This window comes from Aquarana catesbeiana, linkage group LG01, assembly GCF_042186555.1.
Source record: "Aquarana catesbeiana isolate 2022-GZ linkage group LG01, ASM4218655v1, whole genome shotgun sequence".
In the NCBI taxonomy this organism is placed as follows: Eukaryota; Metazoa; Chordata; class Amphibia; order Anura; family Ranidae; genus Aquarana; species Aquarana catesbeiana.
Genome location: NC_133324.1, coordinates 493087198 through 493114731, shown reverse-complemented (window position 1 = coordinate 493114731; position 27534 = coordinate 493087198). Strand labels below are relative to the sequence as shown.

Below are 27534 nucleotides of genomic sequence, written 5' to 3'. Positions count from 1 at the left end.
TCATACATGGCCTAATGAACAACATTTTATTATACTAAATTAACTAGCAAAAAGTGTGCACGTTCACTGACCAAGACAAACACACAAGTGTGCAACAGCTTAAGCAATAGTGAGAGGCAACAGGTAATGCTAGGAAAGGAGAGTATGGTAACATGCAGTGGTGGAGGTCAGTGTCCGAGGGTGCAGTGGTAGACTGTGGTGGTGCATGGGTGATGGTTTGCGCTCCCCTGATTTCCGGCTGTTTTCCCTCCTCAGCTCCCGGGCAGGGCTAAATGATGGACCCCTGGCATGTGGCCCTGCACGTTTCCAGCTGTGGTCTTATGTGAGTACAACTTGGCATGGCCACTCTTTCTATACTCAATTTTTTGCCCTTCCTTATAAGGGTATACTAACCAGACCATATGAGTTACCCACATTTTTTCATAGAACATGGATGCACCTGGCTCCTGACGAGTGGATAGGAGTCCACGAAATGCATAGAGCCCACCACGATGCATCCTACACACATCAATCGATTTTAGATGGTCTTATCCCCTTTCTTCTTCATTTACAACTATTTATTTTGTTCGGTATACCCTGGTCAGTGGAGGATTAAGATGTACCATTTACATGTTCATGTCCTGTTATGTGTGCTACCATTATATCGTGATTGACCATTTTTCCATGATCTATGTATGCAACATTGTTATTTTATGCCATGTTGATCATTGGTCTCAATAAAACATACATAGGTTTTGACTTCTGTGAACATGATTGGTCCCATTATGCAAGCCTCATCTAAAGTCCCAACCTTCCCCCTCTTACATATGCAATAGGGATGGGGGCGTGAACTTTTCCTCATGTTCCATTCAAAGTCCCAGGTTCGTCCTTTCCCCCACTTTTTTGCTTAGATTTAGGGATGGAGGCTTGTCATATGGCTGGGACTCATCATTTTCTTATGGCTGATCTTCATTTGATCAGGCCATAATTCAACATGTTAGACATGAAACTCATGAAGTGTGCATTTACTTTTTGATTTTTTTTACTCAGCCATTTACCTTTTTATTTTGCTCACTATAGTTCAGCTGCATCCGTTCTATCTGCGGCCGGTGGTCCGGCGTGTGTCTGGTACCCGGGAGCTGCGATGCGCGCTGTGGCCCCTCCCTCCCCCCTTCCTTTTGCACCTATTGGGTGCGGGGGTCTGGGTGGGTGTCCCTACCACGCATCGGCGCCACGCCTCTGACGCTGTGCGTATGACGCCCTATGGGCGGACTGTTACGCATGCACCTGTTATAACACCGGGTTGACACGTGGGGAGTCACTCCGGCGTTCCGCCGTGATGCCCTTCCCTTTGTGCCGCACCAGCGTGACGCTGGGGGGAAACCGTCTGGCAGGATGTGGTCGCATTCCATCCCCTACTTCACCATTCTTCCACCTCTGACCCTACATAGAGTCTGTACTTCTAGATCCCTGTTCGCCTTTCATCTGGCTTTCCATCCTCTTTTGGATCTATCAAGGAAAAATTCATGATACTTACCCCACCATCAGGGTCATGGCCCTGTTTACCTCTAGACCTTTTTATGGACCTACATTGTTACAGACACACAACAGCTTTACTTTATATATCTTAGAAGTCCTTTATGCATATGGGTGATGGTTTGCACTCCCCTGATTTCCGGCTGTTTTCCCTCCTTAGCTCCCAGGCCGAGCTAAATGATGGACCCCTAGCATGTTTCCAGCTGTGGTCTTATGTGAGTACAACTTGGCATGGCCACTCTTTCTATACTCAATTTTCTGCCCTTCCTTATAAGGGTATACTAACCAGACCATATGGGTTACCCACATTTTTTCATAGAACATGGATGCTCCTGACGAGTGGATAGGAGTCCACGAAACGTGTAGAGCCCACCACGATGCATCCTACACACATCGATCGATTTTAGATGGTCTTATCCCCTTTCTTCTTCATTTATAACTATTTATTTTATTCGGTGTACCCTGGTCAGTGGAGGATTAAGATGTACCATTTACATGTTCATGCCCTGTTATGTGTGCTACCATTATATTGTGATTGACCATTTTTCTATTATCTATGTATGCAACATTGTTATTTTATGCCATGTCGATCATTGGTCTCAATAAAACATACATATGTTTTGACTTATGTGAACTTGATTGGTCCCAATATGCAAGCCTCATCTAAAGTCCCAACCTTCCCCCTCTTAACACATGGCAGTTTAGTGGGAGAGTGCAGTACTGAGCGACAGTTCAGGAGCAGAGTGTGCAGCGATATGGAGTGTGGTGGTGGAAAGCGGAGAGGGTGGGGGAGAACGTGAGGTGAGTGGCAGACAGTGCGCAGTGGTCTGTGCTAGGGCAGTGGCAGAGTGTGTGGTGGGTGCAGTAGAGCAGTTATAGATTGTAGGGGTGCATAGTGGGGCAGTGACAAAATGCTTTGATATCAAGAGCAGGGCAGTGGCAGAGCATGCATTATAGGACAACAGTAAAAAAAACAATGGGACAAGGTTGGGCAGTGGCACAGAGTACAGTGGCAAACAGTGCAGTGTTGCTTGGCAGAATGCGCAATGATGATGTAGCAGGGAATGCAATGATGCACAAGGTGGAAGTGACCGAGAGTGCAGTGGTGTGGAGAGGTTCAGAGGCAGTGAGTGTGGCGGTGTGCTGCAGGGCAGTGCCGAACAGTGGTAAACTTGGCAGGGCAGTGGAAGAGAGCGCAATGATACAATGGAAAGAAATGGAATGATGGGCAGTGAGCAAGTGGCAGAGTGTGGTGGTGTGCGGCAGGGCAGTGTGCAATGGAATGTGTCAGGGTAGTGGCAGAGAGCACAATTATGTAGTGGCAGGGAATGCAATGCTGCATAGTGGGGATGTGGCAGAGTGCGTGAAATGTAGCAGGGCAGTGCCAGAATGTGGTATGTGTGTGGCAGGGCAGACAGTGCAGTGGTCCTTGGGATGTTCAGAGGCAGCCAGTGTGGCAGTGAAGTGCAAGTATACATGTGCAAAGAGAGTGTGGTGGTGCATAGCAGTTTGGAGGTGAGTGGGAGTGGGGTAGTGCTCGGCTCTACAGTGGCAGAATGCGGCGTGATGGGGCTATAGCAGAGAGTGCTGTGGTGCTCGGTAGGGCAGTGGCAGAGAATATGGTGGGAATTGGCAGGGCAGTAGAAGAGAGTGTGGTAGGGCAGGAGAATGCTTCAGAGGTAAGTGGGAGTGGCGCAGCACATGGCAGTACAGTGACAGAGTGCTGTGCGGTGGGGCAGAGAATGCAATGGTGCACGGTGGGGTAGCTGCAAAGAGTGGTAGTGTGTTGTAGTGGCAAAGAGTGGTAGTGTGGGGCAGTGGTGGAGCACAATGTGCTGCCTAGTGGAAAGTGCATGAGGACAGGGCAGAGAGCAGCGTGGTGTGCATTGGGGTAGTGGCAGAGAACATAGTGGTGCATGGTGAGGCAGTTGCAAACAGTGCGGTGTGTGCAGCGGGAACGGAGCAGAGAGTGTGGTAGGGCAGTGGCGCAGAGTGCAACAGCACACCTCAGAGCCATGGCAGAGAGTGTGTTAGTGTACAGCATGGCAGTGACTGAAAGCATGGTGAGATATGTACCATGCAATAAAGGGGCATGCAAGTTTGCTCAAGGATTTGTAAAGTAGGTCAATGGAAGCTTGCAGGAGAGATGCTCTGTGAGGTAGAGTTAGAGTTTAGAAGAAACATGGTGCAAACAGGCATGGGCATGCATACAGTGATGCAGGCTCACAAGTTCCCAGGCTTTAGGCAAACACCTCAATCAGCACAGTGCTCTGGTAGACCATACCGTGTCAGGTGAGGTCACTTCCAGCTCTGCGCCAAAGGAAACTGACCTCCACCTTTATCAGAACTACAAGAAGTGTTGGGTGTAGATCTGCTAAATATGCACTGTTCGAAGTGTTTGTGGCCACCATTACTATGAAACCATTTTAACAGTATATGTCCTAAACATTGGTGGCTCCTGGTTATAGCTCCTTTCTATAAAGCAGACAAGATTCACAAAACCAGCTGCCATTCTGCAGATTGCCCAGGACGCAAGAAAGAGGAAGAAGTAAGCCATCCCTTCTCACTTCCTAGGTTTTCATTTAAAAAAAAAAAAATGATAAAAAAATCAAACAGAAGACAGCTACTGGGGTCTTTGGTAAGTAAAGCTTACCAAAAGTAAACGCATCTCTAAAATATGCAAATGTGTTAGAACATGGGTATTTTTATGTATTTATTTTTTAATGCCCTCATGTTCCATTTAGTTCACAGAATACTTACAGTTCAGCTGCTGCAGCTGATGTAGCCCCCTGGGTCCCTTTGCCGATCTGCTCCTTCTTCTTTCCCTTCTTCTTACCACGGTAATATGAACGCTCTCTCATGGGAAGCCATCTTTCTGGATCTGGAGTGACTTTGGGATCATAATTCTTGGGTAGTTTACCTGTGTTATTGAAGTAAAACACAGATCAAGGCAAGGTACTGCACAGTTATTTTATTACTTTTTGTGTAATTCCCTTTTTTTAAATACCTTTCTTCTTTTTCTTCTTTTTCTTAAGCTCCACTTGCCTGTTTAGAAGAATTAGAAACAGTCAAATCTTCACTGTTTAGTCATTCTTTGTATTAGTAGTTTGTGTGAAATGTATGTACTAAAACCCTAAAATAAGCTAAAAGATACTATACTTATGGTAAAAGAAGAATACGGGAAGTAAAATGGAATTTTAGTTTCCTACCTAGTTTCAACCTGATATAGAAATGACATGTCCAAAATAATAACATAGAAAGTTCAAACGTTTAGGAGAGAGTAGTGATAAACACAGTAGTGTTGTATTGCAAATAAAATGCATATCCTTAAAAATAAAAATACAGAATACTTTTGGAAGTTGGACTAGAAAATGGCTGCTGCATTGAAAGGTTAGTCTGTAATAATAGAAGTGGTGGGCTTCTCAGTTTTTGGCCTCCCTCCTCCCCTCAGCCCAGAAGTGTGCAACTCTTCCTCCATACCCTGAGAACACATTCAAAACGTGCACAGAGCCACCAGTGGGCAATAGACTGACTGGCCTCTAGAGTCTGCAATGGGAAGGAAGAAGTTGGCAGAGAGGCCAGAAATTTCAAGCCCAGCCTCTCCTCCTTTCTGCACGTCCCTCTGAGATTGTGTGGTTGGCACTTCTGCCTAGCAGCACTGGAGTCGCCGGTTTGAATCCATACCACAACACTTAACTGCCCGGAGTTTGCATGTTCTCCCTGTGCCTGTGTGGGTTTGCAGTTGCACTATATACAGTAAGTACCTGTAATAATAATAATAATGTACATATGTATTATTCTAACCCCTAATCCTGTACAAACAGAACTGCTTTATAGGGCTCATTCACAATAGGAGCAAATCCTGCCGCTCCAATTTAATGGGCAGTTAAAAGGCAATATGTCACCTCCTGTTTTAACCCCCTAAATGCAACATCACCATGCTACAGTCTCATGCTGCATCAAGGGCAACTTGACTAGAAAAAGGTTGAGAAACACTGTTCTATGCCACTGCAGTGATGCTTTCGCTCATATTCTGCTCATTTAATCGAACAGACACACTTCTGCTAGGAATATAATAAAATTGTATTTTCGCTTCTGAAAAATTAGAAGGCATTTTTTATTCCGCAGAACCTGTTTTTCAGCTAGATGCGAGCTGCTTTGTTTGTCGCTAACACAGCACCTGCCACAGAATGTATATACAATCTCATATTACAGAAACAAGGACTGTCTACTCTGTATGGGTGTTAAGGAGCATTGAAAGATATAGTTGTAAATGGAGGCAAAGACTTTAAAAAGTTATGCAAGGTAAGTTTACAGCTTTCCCCTCAACAATTTAATTAGAAACCTGTTGAACTTTGTATAGAGTAAAACATTTTATGTATGAACAGGCACCAAAAAGGTATTTGCAAGCTTACAATGTACAGTTCATTCGTAGCTCTCCAAATAAGCCGATCAGGGTGAAACATGCCTGAGGGTGTGGCTTAGGGCAGAGACTGTGTCAGAAGCTTTTGATTACACTTTATGGCAAGCCTGTATAAAAAGTGCAGCTTTGTCCTTTAATTTAACCAACATACCCTTGTTCCTTAGTTTGCTCTCCAGCCACTTTAGCAGGCTTCTTTCGAATAAATGTGACTCCAGCTGAGTTTTCTAAGGCATCCACATCCACTTTTAGGTGCATAGTGTCCGAAGAGGGTAAATGTTTGCTTAAACTGCATTTATTAATGTAAGGATAGAATATAAGTAGTTCATGTACGAAAAGAGGGACATACAGCTGGGAACATGTCACAATAATAAAATTACATTAACTTCACAAATGAAATAACATTTGGAAAGGATACATTTTTGCTTTATTAGCATCCACGAGTGAGTAAGCAGAGATGAGTTGAGCCAAAGTATGGATATCCTTGGGATTTTGCCTGTGATGCACAAGAGCAGTTAGTTATAGCTTGCATACATTACAGAATAAAAATATATACCAGACAGATCAAAACACCTACTTCCATATTTGCTCAAGATCATTGATTGCTTCCTTCTTTCGTCCATGTTTTAATTTGAAATTAGCAGCTTCCCTTATTAAGGATAGGTGAGCTGGAGAATTTGGCTGTCAAAAGAAGAAAACTGCTACATTACAAGAACAAATGTGTATTGTTTCCAAATGAAGCCACAATTCTCTCTGTTACAAGTACAGATGAAAAGCAACACTTAGCAAAGTTACTCTTATCTAACATACAACAAAAAAAAAAAAAAAAAAAAAAAAAAGGAGAAGGGTTACAGTCACGCAGCTGTAACTATTAATGTGTCTATAATATGTTTGAAACATCATTTTATGTTTCCCATCATCATCAGCTCCAGCTAGGGACCAGAAGGCATTTTCCTAAAATGGCCACTAGATGGACCTGGCACTTAGAAATAAATAGAAAAGGACATTTCACATATATACTGTATATTAGACACATTACAGGGGTTATTTGCAATATCTATGTGAATGCTTTTTACTAAATGGACCCCAACAATTTCACAGGCTCCCGAGTAGACTTACATTTAAAATAGCCGATAGGTCACTGTTATTATTAAAGTGTTGTAGATAGCGTATGGAAGGGCTAATGCTGTCTGTGTATTGGAGACATTTTCAATGGCCTCCTGTGCCAGAGATGCAAGAGGAAGATAGAGGAATTTCTCCAAAAGTGAGGGGAATTCCCCTCTAAAAACAGCTGTAGAAGGAGGAACATCTATCCTCTAGAAGATTTCTCATCTCTAATTCTGGAGAAAACTAACATTGTGAGGTTTCCTCCTCATTTTGCTTCCGTGACAATGGTCTTGGAATTTTTTTCCTTGGAGCTACACTTTAAAAACGTAAAAATTTGCAGTTTCTACCAATCTTTACGTTAAACAGCTTAGCTCCACCCTTGATGTCATGACCCATACCCTACCAATAACCCACGTCAATCAGTTGTATTTCAAGGTCATGGCGCCAATTTTTACTGAATTGCTGAATGTATTGTAAACACAACTTTATTATGTTCAATAAAACTTTTCATTCAAAAAAATATATGCAGTTTATAAGCAGCCAACAAAAGTTGCTGCTATTACTCCTGTAAGCCAATAAACTCTTCCGTCTGTTCCCATTAGATAAACTCTTTTACAAAAAGGTATGACTTCACTGATCTGCTTCCATTGTATAGAGTTATTGAAGGTAGGTTGGGATTAGGCCCTGAAATCAGGGACATCAAGCTGACAAAGTGAACCCAGTTTTAGAGAGATGCATATTAGGTGTGTTTTCTGGCTAAAAAGCATCAAATACATGTGCTTGTAGTTCCTGTCTGTAAAACAGGACTTCACATTTAAAAGTAAAAATCTAAAATCTTTAAAAGATCACAATAAAAAGAGATAACTTTTCCATCAACATAAGATCTTTTTGGCATAAATGTGCACCAGTTTTATACAATTTTCAGGAATGATTTTGGCTTTTTGCATTCCAAAATGATCTAGCTTGCACAGGGTAGGTGGATAATGCAGAGCACCACACTTTGCAAACAACACACTTTGCTCCAATAATATCTTACACTTGTGTCTAAGATCACTGGTGAAGGATTAGCCATTACCTACAGTAAACTCAAGTTTTTAGACAACAGGTTCTCATCACATTTTCCTGTTTTGCATCAACCAACTGGTTTCTGAAAATTGCCATCTAGATTGGGAGCCTAAAGTCTGGTTCTTTCAAGTTTGACCACATGCTTATGAAGTCAAACCTATTTAATTCCTGTCTACTTGAAACCCAGGTCAAAGCAGAAAAAGATCTTTTGGTACGTGGGCACTTTATGTATTGAAGAGAGATTTGTTCAACCTTTTTCCTACATTCTTTTTGGTGCTCAATACATACATTAAAAAGGTGACCGGTTATTCGTCTGCACAAATGTCTTTTTAATTATGATTTTTACATAAATTAACAAAGGTCTTACTTGATTTTCCTGATACCAGCTAATAGCTTGGTTGAAGACCTCAATGGCGCTGTCAATATCTTCATCATGACTGTGCATAGTAACGAGGGCAGACACCTGGATATGGGTACAAAACAAAGAAACAGTTTTAAAATTTTCAGTACTTGGGGCAAGAAAAAACAAATACCGTATATACTCGAGTATAAGTCGATCCGAGTATAAGTCGAGGCCCTAATTTACCACAAAAAAAAAAAATGGGAAAAACGTATTGACCCGCGTATAAGACGAGGGTGAGAAATGCACAGCTACTGTAAGTGGAAAAGAGGGTCAACAATGCCCATTTGCAGCCTCACTGTGCCCTTTTGCATGCCTCACTGTGCCCATTTGCAGCCATAGGTCCCCTGAACTTCAAACTCGGTAGTTAAGGGTTCCTAGATGCCCCCTAGCTGCAGCCAAAATTTGGGGTCTCTGAACCCAAAGGGTCCCGAAATGACATTGCTGCAGGTGGACACAGTTGACCAACTTTGGGGCCCCGTATCTCGGGGCCACTTAGTGCTAAGAACCCTAAATTTGGTGTGCAAACCCAATGGAACTAGCACCATAAAATTTCCAAAGCTGGGGTTTCTAGTACCAAGTGGCCCCGAGATACAGGACCCCAAAAATCAGTTCAGAAAATGTCAAGCACTTTTCTGCAGCAGGGAATGACATTTTCCGAACTGGCTTTGGGGCCCCGTATCTCGGGGCCTCTTGGTGCTAGGAACCCCAGCTTTGGATATGTTGTGGTACCAGTTCCACTGGGTTTGCACACCAACTTTGGGGTTCCTAGCACCAAGTGGCCCTGAGATATGGGGCCCAAAATCGGTTCAGAAAATGTCAAGCACTTTTCTGCAGCAGAGAACAACATTTTCCAAACCGATTTTGGGGCCCCATATCTCGGGGCCACTTAGTGCTAGGAACTTCAGCTTTGGATATGTTTGGGGTTCCTAATACCAAGTGGCCCTGAGATACGGGGCCCCAAATTCGGTTCGGAAAATGAATTTTTTTGCTGCAGAAAAGTGCTTGACACGAGTATAAGTCGAGGGGGGCACTTTCAGCACAAAAAAAATGTGCTGAAAAATTCGACTTATACTCGAGTATATACGGTATCTACATTTTTAAGATGAAAAACAACCACAGAATAAATATAAAATGTCATAAGAATTTTACATAAGAAAAATTCACCTAGATCTCGTAATCATAACGGAGAAGTTCCTTGAACATACTTCTAGTAATGCATGCAATAAGAGAACAAAAAAACAAAAAAAAACCCACAAATGGTCAGAGAGTGTGGAAATGCGATGACACAAAACTGGAAACATGTTACTGTTAGAGATGAGTGCTTTTACCCACAATCAATGTTCTCACTGCAGACTGCTGAGCTCCAAGGGCCGCACACCATATATAAAAGGGCCCCATGTGGCTCACGGGTCACAGGTTGGGCACCAGGGCTTTACAGTGTACCTACTACAGACGCAGGAGCCGCTGGTCACAGCACGGGTCCTTTAGAAAAGGTACGATCGTGCCCTCTCTTCAGTGCACATGAGCAGATGACGTCAGCGCAAGCTTGTATGGTAAATATCTCCTAAACCGTGCAGGTTTATTAGATATTTCCAGTACCTACAGGTAAGCCTTCTTATAGGCTTACCTGTAGGTAAAAGTGGTGTAACTAGGTTTACAACCACTTTAAGGTGTAGCAATGAAAAAAGACTGAAGAAGAATGATGAAACATAGCTTTATTTAAACTCACCATGCCAGGCTTATGTTCCAGTTCTTTGATACTTTTCATGATTATGCATGCCTTGGTTACATTACCTGCACAAGAAACACTAAGTTAAAATGGAATAAAAGAGTAACATACTCCAAAACTTCATAAGAAAAAAATAAATAAATAACACACAAACCTTGTGCAAGTTTTAGTTGTGCCATTGTAAGTTTGATTTGTGTTGCAACAGCAGGATGCTGGTCAGCGAATTCCTGTAAAAGAAGTATATATTAATAATCATAAATTAAATCTATATTCAGAAAGCTTACTGACTTAAAATCAGCCTCTTGTTATATAGTTGTGCTCATAAGTTTATATACCCTGGCAGAATTTATGATTTCTTGGCCATTTTTCAGATCATCATCAATCAACTGTGTTTACTCTTTTTAAATCATAGCCATAACAGAAACTATCCAAATGACCCTGATCAAAAGTTTACATAGCCCAGTTCTTAATACTGTGTATTGCCCTCTTTACCATCAATGACAGCTTGAAGTCTTTTGTGGTATTTGTGGATGAGGCTCTTTATCTTCTCAGATGGTAAAGCTGACCATTCCTCTTGGCAAAAAGCCTCCAGTTCCTGTAAATTCTTGGGCTGTCTTGCATGAACTGCACGTTTGAGATCTCCCCAGAGTGGCTCAATGATATTGAGGTCAGGAGACAGAGATAGTCACTCCAGAACCTTCACTTTATTCTGCTGTAGCCATTGACAGGTCGACGTGGCCTTGTGTTTTGGATCATTGCCATGTTGGAATGTCCAAGCAAGTCCCATGCGCAGCTTCCTGGCTGATGAATGCAAATTGTTCCTCCAGTATTTTTTGATAACATACTGCGATCATCTTGCCATCAATTTTGACCAATTTTGCTGTGCCTTTGTAGCTCACACATCCCCAAAACATCAGCGATCCACTTCCGTATTTCACAGTACGAATAGTGTACCTTTCATCATAGGCCTTGTTGACTCCTCTCCAAATGTAGTTTTTATGGTTGAGACCAAAATTTAGTTTTTTGATCACATCACTCCAAATGACTTTGTGCCAGAAGGTTTGAGGCTTGTCTCTGTGCCGTTTGGCATCTTGTAAGTGGGGCACTTTGTGGCATTTGCGTAGTAATGGCTTTCTTCTGGCGACTCGACCATGCAACCCATCTTTCTTCAAATGCTACTTAAGGTTTTACTGCTACAGGGTGGCACCACTGTGCCAGATCACACAGATATAGATAGATCTATCTATCACACACACGTGACCCGGTTCTTCCAGGTGCCGCCGGTTCGCTCCCACTGTGATCACACACAGCGGGAGCCCAGCGGCAGGTACTGCAGACTCGATGTCTCCCGGCACCCACCGATCATCCAGCAGAGAGGCAGAACGGTGGTCTGACAGGAGAAAAGGCATGGATCCTGTATCTCTGCAAAGCAGGGACAAGGATCCATGTTTTCCCCTAGTAAAAGCACCTGCGACAGTACATATAAATACTGGTTATGCACACAGTTGTTGTTAACCCCTTCCCAGCCAGTGTCCGTACAGTGACAGGCATATATATTTTTTTTTTCTAGCACTGATCACTGTATTAGTGTCATCCACGCTGTCCCGGAGGCTGCCTGGTGTCGCTGGCTGGAATAGCTGGTATGACTATCCGTGCACATCCAATAGCCTTACATGGACATTTTGTCATGGACTTGATTAATTGCCCTGTTTAGTGACCCCACTCCCATTTCTATATAGCCTTATCCAGAGTGCGCCCAAATTAACCCATTGTTTGCAATGAAATACAACAATTTTTTTTATGTATGAATAGTATTGGCCATTTTAAGTAACCTAAACTAGTGTTACTTGGGCTATGATATAAGCCAAGGTACACTTGTGGCATCAGTGAGACTATTGGGAGAGGGGGGGGGGGGGGAGCAATTTACTAAAACTGGAGCACACCGAATCTACTGCAACTGTGCATAGTAACCAATCAGCTTCTGGGTTTTAGCCCACGTTCACACTGAAAGTGGGTTTGAACTCGCACGATTTCAAACTGGCATTCCAGTTAGACTTTGGGGGGTGATTTTACAGACATCTGTGCGGGTTTATGCACAGAGGTCTTTTGAGAAACGCCCCCGAAGTTGCCAAAAGTAGTGCAGGAACTAATTTTGGAAATCGGTGTAATGCCGCAAAGTCGGCGACGCACCGATTCGGGCGGTGCCATTGCTGGCAAAAGGCTCCGATTTGACAGGTCAAATCGGCCCAATGTGAACCCAGGCTTATTGTCAAAGCTTAATTAAACAAGCTGAAGTTAAAAGCCAATTGGTTATTATGCACAGATGCATGAGATTCTGTCTGTCTGCCACAGTTTTAGAAATCCCCCCACCCTGAGAGTTTTTTTGGAACTATCCATCTACATTACTATTTCAGCCTGTGTCTTGAAGTTTCCATCAGTACCTTAATCTTAAAATTGTTTATGCTGCAGAAATGGGTTTCTTTTTTGTTAATTGTGAATCCATGAAGGTATTTTGCACACAATATCAGGTATACCAAGTTCAAGAATCTGCAGCTAAAAAAAAAGTATTTAATTCTGCTGTGATCTAGTGCTGTGGATATTTATGAAGGTTTCACATCCCTTCTGCATTCAGTCACAATAAGCTGTTTAAGGTTGTGATTGTTAATATGCTAGGAGAGGTGGTTTTGAGAACATTTCTCAAAGTCGTTCTTCTTTTTGTACTGATAAGGCTGGAATGCTTGTGTGATCTTTCACAGAAAGATCCAGACGTAGGTTTTATATATTTTTTATATACATTCAGAGTATAAAACCTTCCAAGAAGAAATGCCTTTGTTAACATGGTCAAGATTAGCCCCGTTTTAAATTATGAATCTGGGAGAATATAAAGGAAACACCAGTTGTACCTGCAGCAACTCTATAGCTTTTGTATGCTGCTTCTCCCGACACAGCTGGGCAGCTTGGATGAGCACAGGAAGGAGATGTTCAGGTTTCTGATTTTGTAAAGCGGTAGCCAACTTTCGACACTGCTCAGCCTAAAAACCACAACACATGGATTACACACACATTAGAAAACATCATCAAATTAAAACATGTATACATATATAACTGGAAACTCACACTACACATTATTATGAGTAGAAGACAACAGGCTGGTAAGATGTATGCATCAAAACTGACAACTACTAACTACTGCATATGATGGAGGGCATTTTCTCCCCAGCTGTACGTCAGGTTTTTTCCAGCTACATTTTCTCCTGTTGCAAATGCTCCCCTTGTCTATGACCCCTTCCACACTGAGGCGCTTTTGCGCTAAAAATGGTGCCTGAAAACCACTTCCCATTCATTTCAATGAATGCTTTCACACTGGGGTGGTGCATTGGTGGGGCAGTACAAAAAGACCTGCAAGCAGCATCTTTGGAGCACTTTAAAAAGCGCCTCAAAAACACCCGTCCATTGAAATGAATGGGAAGTGCTTCCAAAGTGGGACCTGAAAAAAAGCACACCACTAACACTGCAAAAACTGCGCTAAAGTGCCACAAAAGTGCCCAACGTTTTATGGGCCTACCAGTGATGACATCACGCACGCCCGGCCGCTAACTAGCGATAGTGTTCGAAGCCGACAGCCTGCTGCTCTTTTATTATGCAAAACAATCGCTGTCTGTTTTGTATGAAGGTAATAGTAGCCATTTTTTAAATTGAACTCTTTTTCATTATGATGGGCTTCACTATGGGAGTTTTCCTTGTTTTTTATTGAGTCGCCTCCATACATAGTAGGTGAAGTTGAAAAAAAGAGTCCATCAAGTCCAACCTCTGTGTGTAATTATATGTCAGTATTATATTGCATATCCCTGTATGTTGCAGTCGTTATCTAATAGTTTTTTGAAACGACTATATGATCTGTGATCCGTGTGACGGTGGTTACCCTCCTGGATAAACTTGTTGCCACTTGTTTGACCATTATAATTTGTGGTCCTGGACATCTAGTAAGAAGTCCGAGTGTGAGGGTGTTGCTGGTGATGAATACTTTCACTCTGCAGGGACCATTCCTTCATTTGATTGTTTTGAACTTATGGACCGTTTATGATTTTTTTGGTGTTACACCATTATGATTGAGTTTTTTTTTGTACATGGACACTTTTTGTACAATTGAATGTTATATATGGGTGCGTTATTTGGAGCGCTGCTTATTTTCTCGTTATTATTTATCAACTGGTATCACCGTTTGTTAGGTGGCTGCTATTTTTCCTTATTTAGACTGAGCGCGGATTTTACACAATTTTACTGTAAGCATATTAGTTGATGTTGTCATATTGGTTATGGTATGTGTAAGGGAGGTGAAGGAAAGTCCCCCTTTACTACCATGCCCAGTCATCTGTCCTATGAAAATCTCTTGCCCTGAACTTTCATCCCCATTTACCTCTAATTAACCACTTCAGCCCCGGAAGGATTTACCCCCTTCCTGACCAGAGCACTTTTTACAATTTGGCACTGCGTTGCTTTAACTGCTAATTGCGCGGTCATGCAATGCTGTACCCAAACAAAATTTGCGTCCTTTTCTTCCCACAAATGGAGCTTTCTTTTGATGGTATTTGATCACCTCTGCCGTTTTTATTTTTTGCGCTATACACGGAAAAAGACCGAAAATTTTGAAAAAAATTGATATTTTCTACTTTTTGTTCTAAAAAAAATCCAATAAACTCAATTTTAGTCATACATTTAGGCCAAAATGTATTCGGCCACATGTCTTTGGTAAAAAAAATGTCAATAAGTGTATATTTATTGGTTTGCGCAAAAGTTATAGCGCCTACAAACTAGGGTACATTTTCTGGAATTTACACAGCCTTTAATTTATGACTGCCTATGTCGTTTCTTGAGGTGCTAAAATGGCAGGGCAGTACAAAACCCCCACAAATGACCCCATTTTGGAAAGTAGACACCCCAAGGAAATTGCTGAGAGGCATGTTGAGCCCATTGAATATTAATTTTTTTTGTCCCAAGTGATTGAATAATGACAAAAAAAAAAAAAATTACAAAAAGTTGTCACTAAATGATATATTGCTCACACAGGCCATGGGCCTATGTGGAATTGCACCCCAAAATACATTTAGCTGCTTCTCCTGAGTACGGGGATACCACATGTGTGGGACTTTTTGGTAGCCTAGCCGCGTACGGGGCCCCGAAAACCAATCACTGCCTTTAGGATTTCTAAGGGCGTACATTTTTGATTTTACTCCTCACTACCTATCACAGTTTTGAAGGCCATAAAATGCCCAGATGGCATAAACCCCCCCCAAATGACCCCATTTTGGAAAGTAGACACCCCAAGCTATTTGCTTTGAGGCATGTTGAGTCCATGGAATGTTTTATATTTTGACACAAGTTGCTGGAAAGTGACAAATTTTTTTTTTTTTTGCACAAAGTTGTCACTAAATGATATATTGCTCACACAGGCCATGGGCATATGTGGAATTGCACCCCAAAATACATTTAGCTGCTTCTCCTGAGTACGGGGATACCACATGTGTGGGACTTTTTAGGAGCCTAGCCGCGTACGGGGCCCCGAAAACCAATCACCGCCTTCAGGATTTCTAAGGGCGTGAATTTTTGATTTCACTCTTCACTGCCTATCACAGTTTCGCAGGCCATGGAATGCCCAGGTGGCACAAACCCCCCCCAAATGACCCCATTTTGGAAAGTAGACACCCCAAGCTATTTGCTGAGAGGCATGGTGAGTATTTTGCAGCTCTCATTTGTTTTTGAAAATAAAGAAAGACAAGAAAATAAATTTTTTTTTTCTTTTTTCAATTTTCAAAACTTTGTGACAAAAAGTGAGGTCTGCAAAATACTCACTATACCTCTCAGCAAATAGCTTGGGATGTCTACTTTCCAAAATGGGGTCATTTGGGGGGGGGTTGTGCCACCTGGGCATTCCATGGCCTCCGAAACTGTGATAGGCAGTGAAGAGTGAAATCAAAAATTTACGCCCTTAGAAAGCCTGAAGGCGGTGCTTGGTCTTCGGGGTCCCGTACGCGGCTAGGCTCCCAAAAAGTCCCACACATGTGGTATCCCCGTACTCAGGAGAAGCAGCAGAATGTATTTTGCGGTGTAATTTCACATATTCCCATGGCATGTTTGAGCAATATATCATTTAGTGACAACTTTGTGCAAAAAAAAAAAAAAAAATTGTCTCTTTCCCGCAACTTGTGTCACAATATAAAATATTCCATGGACTCGACATGCCTCTCAGCAAATAGCTTGGGGTGTCTACTTTCCAAAATGGGGTCATTTGGGGGGGTTTTGAACTGTCCTGGCATTTTATGCACAACATTTAGAAGCTTATGTCACACATAACCCACTCTTCTAACCACTTGAAGACAAAGCCCTTTCTGACACTTTTTGATTACATGAAAAAATTATTTTTTTTGCAAGAAAATTACTTTGAACCCCCACACATTATATATTTTTTTAAAGCAAATGCCCTACAGATTAAAATGGTGGGTGTTTCATTTTTTTTTTTCACACAGTATTTGCACAGCGATTTTTCAAACGCATTTTTTGGGGAAAAAACACACTTTTTTAAATTTTAATGCACTAAAACACACTATATTGCCCAAATGTTTGATGAAATAAAAAAGATGATCTTAGGCCAAGTACATGGATACCAAACATGACATGCTTTAAAATTGCGCACAAACGTGCAGTGGCGACAAACTAAATACATTTTTAAAAGCCTTTAAAAGCCTTTACAGGTTACCACTTTAGATTTACAGAGGAGGTCTACTGCTAAAATTACTGCCCTCGATCTGACCTTCGCGGTGATACCTCACATGCATGGTGCAATTGCTGTTTACATTTGACGCCAGACCGACGCTTGCGTTCGCCTTAGCGCGAGAGCAGGGGGGACAGGGGTGCTTTTTTTTTTTTTTTCCTTTATTATTTTTTTGCTTTTTTATCTTATTTTTAAACTGTTCCTTTCATATTTTTTTTTTTTAAATCATTTTTATTGTTATCTCAGGGAATGTAAATATCCCCTATCATAGCAATAGGTGGTGACAGGTACTCTTTTTTGAAAAAATTGGGGTCTATTAGACCCTAGATTTCTCCTCTGCCCTCAAAGCATCTGACCACACCAAGATCGGTGTGATAAAATGCTTTCCCAATTTCCCAATGGCGCTGTTTACATCCGGCAAAATCTAAGTCATAAAATGCTCGTAGCTTCCTGTTTCTTAGGCCATAGAGATGTTTGGAGCCACTCTGGTTTCTGATCAGCTCTATGGTCAGCTGGCTGAATCACCGGCTGCATTCTCAGGTTCCCTGTTGAGACAGGAGAGCCAGAGAAAAACACGGAAGACGGGGGGGGGGGGGGGGTGCATTCCCTCCCACTGCTTGTAAAAGCAGTCTAGAGGCTAATTAGCCGCTAGGATTGCTTTTACATGAAAGCCGACCGCTGGCTGAAAAGAATGATACCAAGATGATACCTAAACCTGCAGGCATCATTCTGGTATAACCACTCAAAGTCGTAAATGGCGTACCTGAAGACAAAAAAATGGTTAACAATAAAGCACAGTAAACGGTAAAGTATAAAAAATTGCAGACCTGAAAAACAAACATGATAAAACATAATAACAATAAAACATTGCAGAATAGAATACAGTAAAAAAGAGCAGAACAATAGAGAGAGAATAGAGAGAGAGAGAGAACAATAAAACGACAACTATTTTTTTTTATTTTATATTTTTGTATGTGTTTTTTTTTTTTTTACACTTTTTTTTGTAACTAACTTTTATAACTGTAACCGGTTCCAGGTTCGGGTCTCTCAAAATGTGATGGCATCTTGGGAGACCCTGTGAAAGTGTGTCTAGTGTGCAATGCTGTACCCTACGCTAATACTCAACTAGTGTATGGTAGCGTTCAAAACATTCCCCAATGCAAAGACCAGGATTGTCAGGACAGGAGGGACAATAATAGCGGGTGTCACGTCTATATCCGCGCTTGCTGCAGACACAACATCTTTTTTGGGGGGGTTCGTTGGGTAGGGGTACTCGGGAGGACATAAAAATGCCTCTCATGCAGCCGACTGCATTTGGTTGGGGATGTGAATGGGGGAAGTACGGGCGCTGCAGAAGTGGTGGGTTCCCAATTAGGATTGGCGAATGCAGCAGGAAGGGCACTATGGGCACGACGGGCCTGTGTTTGTCTTTTTGGTGGCAGCGGGACACTACTTGTGCTTGCCACCTCACCAGCTTGAACTGCACTTATGGGACTCACCACGTCACCAAGTGTTACTGCAGTGCTGGTTTGACTATGACCGGGGTGTACTAGGCCGCTGGTGCTTGCCAGTTCACCAAAACGCTACCAAAAAAACTGTTAGCGATCGCAGGGATCAGGCCTGACTCTGCGAACGCTGCAGTTATGCGTTTAGTGTTTTGTAAGTGACAGTGATCGATCGATACTGCACTTGGGTGGGCTGGGCCGGGCTGGGCGGAGGGGCAAAACGCAGGTGCTAGCAGGTATCTGGGCTGATCCCGCTAACACTGCGTTTTTGGGAACCCTAAACTGCTGGGGACGCTAGTATAGATCTGATCGGATCAGGTATTGATCTGATCAGATACTATACCACTAAGGGAGGTGTACCGTGCGTGGGTGTTAGCGCGACTGGCGCTAACCTGACGCTGCCTGGGGCTTGCCAGTTCACCAAAACGCTACCAAAAAAACTGTTAGCGATCGCAGGGATCAGGCCTGACTCTGCGAACGCTGCAGTTATGTGTTTAGTGTTTTGTAAGTGACAGTGATCGATCGATACTGCACTTGGGTGGGCTGGGCCGGGCGGAGGGACAAAACGCAGGTGCTAGCAGGTATCTGGGCTGATCCCGCTAACACTGCGTTTTTGGGAACCCTAAACTGCTGGGGACGCTAGTATAGATCTGATCGGATCAGATATTGATGCGTTCAGATACTATACCACTAAGGGAGGATACGGTGCGTGCGTGGGTGTTAGCGCGACCGGCGCTAACCTGACGCTGCCTGGGGCTGGTGCTTGCCAGTTCACCAAAACGCTACCAAAAAAACTGTTAGCGATCGCAGGGATCAGGCCTGACTCTGCGAACGCTGCAGTTATGCGTTTAGCGTTTTGTAAGTGACAGTGATCGATCGATACTGCACTTGGGTGGGCTGGGCCGGGCGGAGGGGCAAAACGCAGGTGCTAGCGGGTATCTGGGCTGATCCCGTTAACACTGCGTTTTTGGGAACCCTAAACTGCTGGGGACGCCAGTATAGATCTGATCGGATCAGATATTGATCCGATCAGATACTATACCACTAAGGGAGGCGTATGCTGCGTGCGTGGGTGTTAGCGGTACTGGCGCTAATCTGACGCTGCCTGGGGCGACGCATATCACCGCCGGGCGATCAGGGGGCTAAACCTTTATTCGGTAATAAACGGCGGGTGCCCTGACACTATGAAAAATAAACGAACTAACCAGCGTCACCCGTAACGGTTATACGGTGATCAGTGGTGAAAGGGTTAACTAGGGGGCAATCAAGGGGTTAAAACATTTATTAGGTAGTATATGGGGGTCCCTGTCGCTATAAAATGCTGACGGCGAACCTAAATATTTACGTTCCTAACTAGCGTCACCAGTGACACTAATACAGCGATCAGAAAAATGATCGCTTAGCGACACTAGTGACAGGGGGTGATCAAGGGGTTAAAAATTTATTAGGTGGGGTTAGGGGGGTATCCTAGACCTAAAGGGGGGTAACACTCACTGTCCTACCACATTAACTGTCACTGACACCCTGCAGTAATCAGAAAAAAAAAAAAAAAAATACTGCTTGGTGTCAGTGTTACAGGGAGGGGGGAGGGGTGATTGGGGGGGGGATCGGGGGGCGATCGGGGGGGGGATCTGGGGTGTAAAGTATGTCTGGCATGTTCTACTGTGTGTGTGTGTGTGTGTGTGTGTGTGTGTGTGTGTGTGTATGTGTGTATGTGTGTGTATGTGTGTGTATGTGTGTGTATGTGTGTTGGTGCACTTACATGTCTTCTCTCCTCGGCGCTAGAACGGAAACTGCCGAGCCGAGGAGAGATGACATCACATCCTCTGCCTGTGTGTACTATACACAGGCAGGGGATGTTCCTCATTGGCTGGGAGCGATCGCGAGGGGGGGCCCACGATCGGATGGTCTCCCCCTCGTCTCTCATCGCTCCTAGCCAAATGCCGACCGCCGCTGGCACCGGGGGGGGGGGGTCCGATCGGACCCCCCGCCCGCGGGAAGCAATCACGTATGGGTACGTGATTTTGCCTGCCCGTGGCATTCTGCTCATGTATATATGCGTGAGGCGGTCGGCAAGTGGTTAAAGGATAAGTCCACCCTAATACTAAAAAAGCTACATCTGTAGACATCCACAATCTAACACCAACCCATCTAGCACTGTAAAGAAGAAATCAGTATACATACCTTTTCTGAAGACGATCCGACCTGTTCCCACACTGAGCTGTCAACTGCAGCTTCGCTGTGGAGGAGGGTGCAGAGGACACAGCAGACAATGGAAGCCACATAGTAAGTCTATGGGTGACGTCACAACCAATTCATTTCACAGCTGTGTCCTCTTCTCTGCAGAGCTTCTGCCGTTGGAGACAGGTCAAAAAGGGTATGTATACTGATTTCTTCTTTACAGGGCTAGATAGGTTAGTGTTAGATTGTGGATGTCTGTAGATGTAATGATTTTAGGGTTAGTGTGGACTTCCACTTTAATGCTCTCACCCCTACATTACAGCTACTTGCTCAATTACCTGTCACTTACAAATACAGCACTGTATACGTCCCATCACACAGGGCTGACAGTACAAGATCCAAAAAAAAAAAAAAAAAAAAGTGTTTTACGTCTTTATTGGTCCTGCAAGTCTTTTCATTCAATATGCATGTTTTCTGTTTGGGGTTTCCTTATATGTTTTGCAAGAGTTCACATTTTTTTTTCAAATGCAAAAAACATACCACACACACACACACACACACTAACAAAATGGATTCAAGAACATACAAAATTTGCTATTCAAAACATATGAAGAATACATGTGTCTGAATGGGCACTGAAGCCAAAAGAAAAGCTGAAGGTTTATTGCACTCCAACCTCTAACATGCATGAAAGCAAGGTTATTACATAAGGAACAGCACACCACAAAGCAAAGGCACTGAACTAAATAAGTTTGTAGGATGGAGGAAAATGAGCATGAGGATAAAAAGGTAATCATACCTGATTTGTATGCATTGACAACAAAGCCTTGTTAAAGTCTATGGCCTGAAGTTGTTTCCTGGACAGTTTATGCTCCACTCCTTCAGCATTTGTAAGTTTCACTTTCTTCTTAGAATCAAACACATTTTGGTCCTTGTTAAAACAAAAATACACATGTAAATACATACAATCGTTCACCCAAGAGCTAACTGGATAGTTATACAACTGTATATACCTTGTTAATTGTGATGATGTTATTCGCCACAACAGCCAACAGGCCGACATCAGTAGGCCTGTAAGAAAGAAAAAGGTCACACCAAACACAAAATGTTTAAAATGCATATGGAGCAGACAAGCTTGAATGGATTCAAACAACTTACTTTAATTTGATAATTTGGTTATAAAGCTGAAGAGCATCATCTACAGAACCCTGAAGCTGCTTGACATAAGCCATCTGTCCACGAATTATTGCCAGTTCTGACTCTATATCTTCTTCTGTCAAGTCCTGAAACCATAATAAAATAAAGTAATTAGTATGATCACTAAAAAAAAGAAGTTCAATTAATAACATGGTGAACACTGCAACAGTAACCTAAAACCAATCAGAATTTTTTTAATCAAACACAGCTGATAGGAACATAAAAAAGTTTACAAGTTAAAAACAATTTTTTTTTGCTAGAAAATTACTTAGAACCCCCAAACATACATTTTCTTTTTCTAACACCCTAGAGAATAAAATGGTGGTCATTGCAATACTTTGTCACATCGTATTTGCGCAGAGGTCTTACAAGCGCACTTTTTTTGGAAAAAAAATTCACTTTTTTGAATAAAAAAAATAAGACAACAGTAAAGTTAGCCCAATTTTTTTATATTGTGAAAGATTGTTTCGCCGAGTAAATTGATACCCAACATGTCACGCTTCAAAATTGGGCCCGCTCGTGGAATGGCGTCAAACTTTTACCCTTAAAAATTTCCATAGGCGACGTTTAAAAAAATTCTACAGGTTGCATGTTTTGAGTTACAGAGGAGGTCTAGGGCTAGAATTATTGCTCTCGCTCCAACAATTGCAGCGATACCTCACATGTGTGGTTTAACCACCGTTTTCATATGCGGGCGCTACTCATGTATGCGTTCACTTCTGCGCGCGAGCTCGTCGGGACGGGGCGCTTTAAACAATTTTTTTTTCTTATTTTACTTGATTTTATTTATTTTTTTTTTTTTTAATAAAAAAAATAAAAGGGTCACTTTTATTCCTATTACAAGGAATGTAAACATCCCTTGTAATAGAAAAAAAAAAGCATGACAGGTCCTCTTAAATATGAGATCTGGGGTCAAAAAGTCCTCAGATCTCATATTGGACTTAAATGCAATAAAAAAAAAAAAAAAAAAAAATTTTCAAATGACAACAGAAAAATGTGCCTTTAAGACGTATGAGCGGAAGTGGCGTTTTGATGTCACTTCTGCCCTGCTATAGTATGGAGACGGGTGGGGGCCATCTTCCTCTCACTAGTCTCCATACCCAGCCACGGACAGGTCCCGATCGCCTCCGCCGAAGGCTCCGGTAAGCGGGGGTGGCCCCCTCTCCCGCCGCCGATAACGGTGATCTCACGGAGAATCCACTGCTGAGACCACCATTATCGTAAACAGGACCACCGGCTCAAAAGATGGATACCTCGGTTGTGGCAGAAGCTGCTGCCGTTACCGAGATAGCCATCTTCAAAGTAATGACGTATATATACAGGATGCACATTAAAGAAGAACTGCAGTCTGCTCACATAATTTGTAATAAAAACATTTTTGCCCTTATGAAGCTTCTGTCCAACCACTTTGCATATTATTTTATATATACACGGCAATTCTGTACTTGCCAAATATGCTGCGGAGTATGGCTGCATCCATTTTAACTGTGGGCAGCTGAAGCTGCTGTTCCCCCCCTCCCTTCCTGGCAATCTCTCTAAAATTATATATACATACATACACACACACATACATACACACACAATGTCATAAGCCTAAGCTTTTTACCAGATAAAAGGAGGAAGTGGGCTGTATAAGTTATTTATTGGCAGAAAAAAAAAAAAAAAAGTTTTACTATCCAAAGTTAAAAACAAGGGCAGAGGATTTAATAGATGGACAGCTATATATAAAAAAAATTAAATAAAAAAAGACTGACTGAAGGTCCGCTTTAAATTGGAGACTGCTAATTCAACAGTTAACGCTCACACCTTTTTTTTTTTTTTTTTTTTTTTTACCATGTTACATCTGGTTAAAACAGGCAGAGAGGAGGCAATACAACACCTCTTTACTGCCTGTCAATTGAGCTCTAGAGAGCAATATGAATGCTGATCACTCTTCAGAGAGCAATGCAAGTGTAAACGAGGCCTTCATGTGGCGCACAGTACTTGTGCCAGTTTGCTATGCCGCTTAGTTAATTGCCCAGTTAGTGTCTTCTAAGACTATACGTACCCCTGTATATTGTGCTCATTGAGGACGGCATGCAGCAGTTGTTTTAGTTTAATGTATATGTTTATTGAAAACATTTTCACAGAGTATACAGACAGCAATAAGGTGATCAGTTATAGCAGAACTTTCTCTCCCCCCACCTCTCTGCCTACAACCTCTCGCTGAGACACATCACAGGTCCCAGGAGGGGATCGTCTATCTATATATCTATATCTACACACATACATACATACATACATACATATATATATCTTGACATTGTTCAAAATTAAGCCTCATCTGCCACATGTCCATCCATTTTTCCTATATCTTGTGCCGAGATTATTTCCTTGGTATAATTTGGTCTCATCTGCAAATAATGATATAGAACTCCTAATTTCAACCTCAATGTCATTTAAACACAGATCAAATAACGTTGGACCCAGACAGAACCCTGACGTACACCACTCACAACTTCAGATCAGTCAGAGGCTGGATTCAGTTATCACTACTCTCTGTACTCATCCATCCATGTATGTATACAAGATTTCCCCCACGCCAAAAGACCATAGTTTTAGCCATTTAGGCTTTTGCGGGGTACAGTGTCAAATGCCTTTCCAAAATCCAGATGAATTATATTTACTAACTTACCTCTATCTACACTACTATTTCACTTCTTCATAGAATGTTAACAGGATTGTGGCCTTTCATGAATCAACTTTTTCCAATTATTATAAGCCATAATCACTCAAATACAAGGCGAAGAGTACTGCTCAACAAAAGCGCTATTGCTGTAATGAGACGCAGTCTTGCAATCAAGTTAGCGGATTTGGATATAATCAGGGCAAAGCAACAGCTACATTTTAATAATCTCTGGCATTCAAAGCAGGTATCCGTAGGTCACCTTTTCATACTATACAATCCAATAGCGGAGTACTACATATTGAGTTGATATTTGTCTCTAGAAGGTACTACAGTAGCACGAATGTAGCTGATGACTGTCGCTCATTTTACAGGTAAGTGCAGTACCATCTTCATTTTCCTAAGCGAACAAGAGGGCAGAAAGCTTTGTACCTAATGGCAGGGTATAATTTGTGGACATCAACTTACAAGACTTTATGTAACACAGTTTTTTTTTATATGAGAATGTCTTAGTTTACCACACCTAGATTTTTCAACAGCTAAATGTAATAGAGCCTTTAAAATAATATACTTACTGAGTCTTCTGATATGGACTCTCTGCAGAGCTCTAAAAAGCAGAAAAAAAAAATACATTAGCTAAATAATTTTCATACAAATGTATAATCCAGAAACAAATAGAGACTTAATTATGAAAAATGGAGCAAAAAAGTAGATATGTATATTAAAAGGGATTGTAAACACATTTAAAAAAAAAACAAAAACATAACAGGTTTATTATACTTACCTGCTCTGTGCTATGGAATTGCGCAGAGTAGCCCAAATCTCTTCTTCCCATGTTCTGGCTTCTCTCCAGTGAGTGCAGGCTTGCTCCCAAGGCTCATCGTCTGGGTCTATAGACACAGACAGTGGGAAATCTGCTCTGCTCCCACCCCCCGTCTGGGTTTGACTGACAGCAGCAAGAGCCAATGGCTCCCGCTGCCCCTAAGCAAAGTGAGACCCGGAAGGGAGAGGAGGGAAGAAAGAGCTGCAGACATGTACAGCATTTGATCGAATGAGGTCTCAGGTAAGTAAAAGGGGTTACTGATGCCTTAACATTTTTTACTTCAATGCAAAAATAAATAAATAAATAAATAAATAAATAAAAAAAAAAAAAGGTAAAAAAATATCTAGCTTTATAACCACTTTAAGTGGTTAATACTATCAACTAGATTATATGTCCCCTTTGGGAACGATTTTAATATAGCAGCCCAATCTTCTACTTGTCCAGGATGTTAAATTTTACTATTCAGTGCTAAATGATTAAAATGATTAAAAAAGGAGAAGTCCAGCCTAAGCTTGATTGGCTGTGCTTCTCCTATGGGTCACAGGAGTGCAATTCGTTTTGCACTCCTGCGACTCACTTTTAGCAGACGTCACAGGAATCAGTCCAGGCACCGTGACAATGGAAGTCTGGATCCGCCACGTGCCTAGACTGACACCCGTCTCAGGCTCTCAGCGAGTGAGTGCCTGAAACGGCTGCTCCCCGCCCCTCCACAGCTCAGCGCTCCAGTAAACGTGGAGGAGCAGAGCAGAGAGCTGCTGATTGACAGTCAGCAGCTCTCTGCTTGGGAATATGAGTCTGATCCTGATTAAGTATGCAGATAAAGACTTCTGACTAATTTTTGATATGTATATATACTTTCCAGGCATTACCAGAAGGAGTTAGCCCCTATATACACTGTAGATTTCTTAGGATAGGTATATGTAAAAAAATTAAAATGCAATAAAACACAAAATGATAAATAGAAATCTATATTTACCATACATAACTGAATATAAACTGGCCACTAATAATTGAAAAATAAATTACATTAAATAAAAATAGGATAAGAACCGGTAAGCTTGTTATAACTGCACGAGATGTCCTGTCCCAGTCACAGCTGCTCCTCCCATTCCTTGTCCTGCTATCAAAAAGACAGGAAGTAGGGATGTTGAATTCCTATCACCTCGATTTGTCTCCTGGAAATAAATATATATATATGCTGCGCTTTCGAATATACTCTCCACAATACATATATGTGATAACCAAAGTGCAAATATGCTTGTGAATCACACCGTGATACATCCAGTAACTAGTGACAATAGTGCAACAAATAGTTATGAATATTTAAAAATGAAAATATAAATGAAAATAAATAATCACACTAGTAAAAAGTGCTATAACGTGCATCTATATGGTGATTGGTTGTATCAAAATTATTGTTCATAAAATCATATAGTGTTCATAAAATGTTCATAAAAATGTATAGTGGACTTAATCCACTAAAACATATAGATGAATAAAAAGTGCTTCTAGGTGCATATGTGTCATCCAATTATTTCAACTCATAAGTGCTTCTAAAGTCCATGCGATTTGGAAACTGCTGTGTAGATAATCCAAAACAAGCCGCAGTGATCACATTTAGGCGCTCCCCCCTAGGTATTATAGAGTCCACCATATATTTTTATGAACATTATATGATTTTATGAACAATAATTTTGATACAACCAATCACCAAATAGATGCACGTTATAGCACTTTTTACTAGTGTGATTGTTTATTTTGATTTATATGTGCACTTTTAAATATTCATAACTATTTGTTGCACCATTGTCAGTTTTTACAGTCACTAGTTACTGGATGTAGCACGGTGTGTGATTCACGTGCATATTTGCACTTTGGTATATATATATATATATATATATATATATATATATATATATATATATATATATATATATATATATATATATATACACACATATACATATACACACACACGAGTATATTTAAAAGCGCAGCGTATATATTTATTTCTGCTTTTATCTGCATGTTTTTATGAGACGTGTTTAGCGCTTGCAGCTGTTTCACGGTGCCATTTAGGCAATTTATAATCAGAGGATCCTCACAGGATCTTTTATATATACTTGTGTTATTTATCCCATATACCTGTTAGCAG

General features: G+C 41.7%; 1 protein-coding gene across 1 annotated transcript in view; it reads right to left on the bottom strand.

Annotated features, from left to right (window-relative positions):
• The window catches only part of SRP72 (signal recognition particle 72), a 44737-nt gene that overhangs the window by 531 nt on the left and 16672 nt on the right, over positions 1-27534 (bottom strand). The window contains exons 6-18 of the mRNA XM_073592007.1: positions 25132-25163; positions 21853-21977; positions 21708-21765; positions 21494-21625; positions 13143-13271; positions 10394-10466; positions 10240-10304; positions 8475-8570; positions 6513-6616; positions 6354-6431; positions 6090-6224; positions 4523-4560; positions 4276-4435 (exon numbers count right to left, since the gene is read on the bottom strand). Coding sequence (XP_073448108.1) covers positions 4276-4435; positions 4523-4560; positions 6090-6224; positions 6354-6431; positions 6513-6616; positions 8475-8570; positions 10240-10304; positions 10394-10466; positions 13143-13271; positions 21494-21625; positions 21708-21765; positions 21853-21977; positions 25132-25163 — 1225 coding nt within the window. The remainder of the gene's footprint in view (positions 1-4275; positions 4436-4522; positions 4561-6089; positions 6225-6353; positions 6432-6512; positions 6617-8474; positions 8571-10239; positions 10305-10393; positions 10467-13142; positions 13272-21493; positions 21626-21707; positions 21766-21852; positions 21978-25131; positions 25164-27534) is intronic.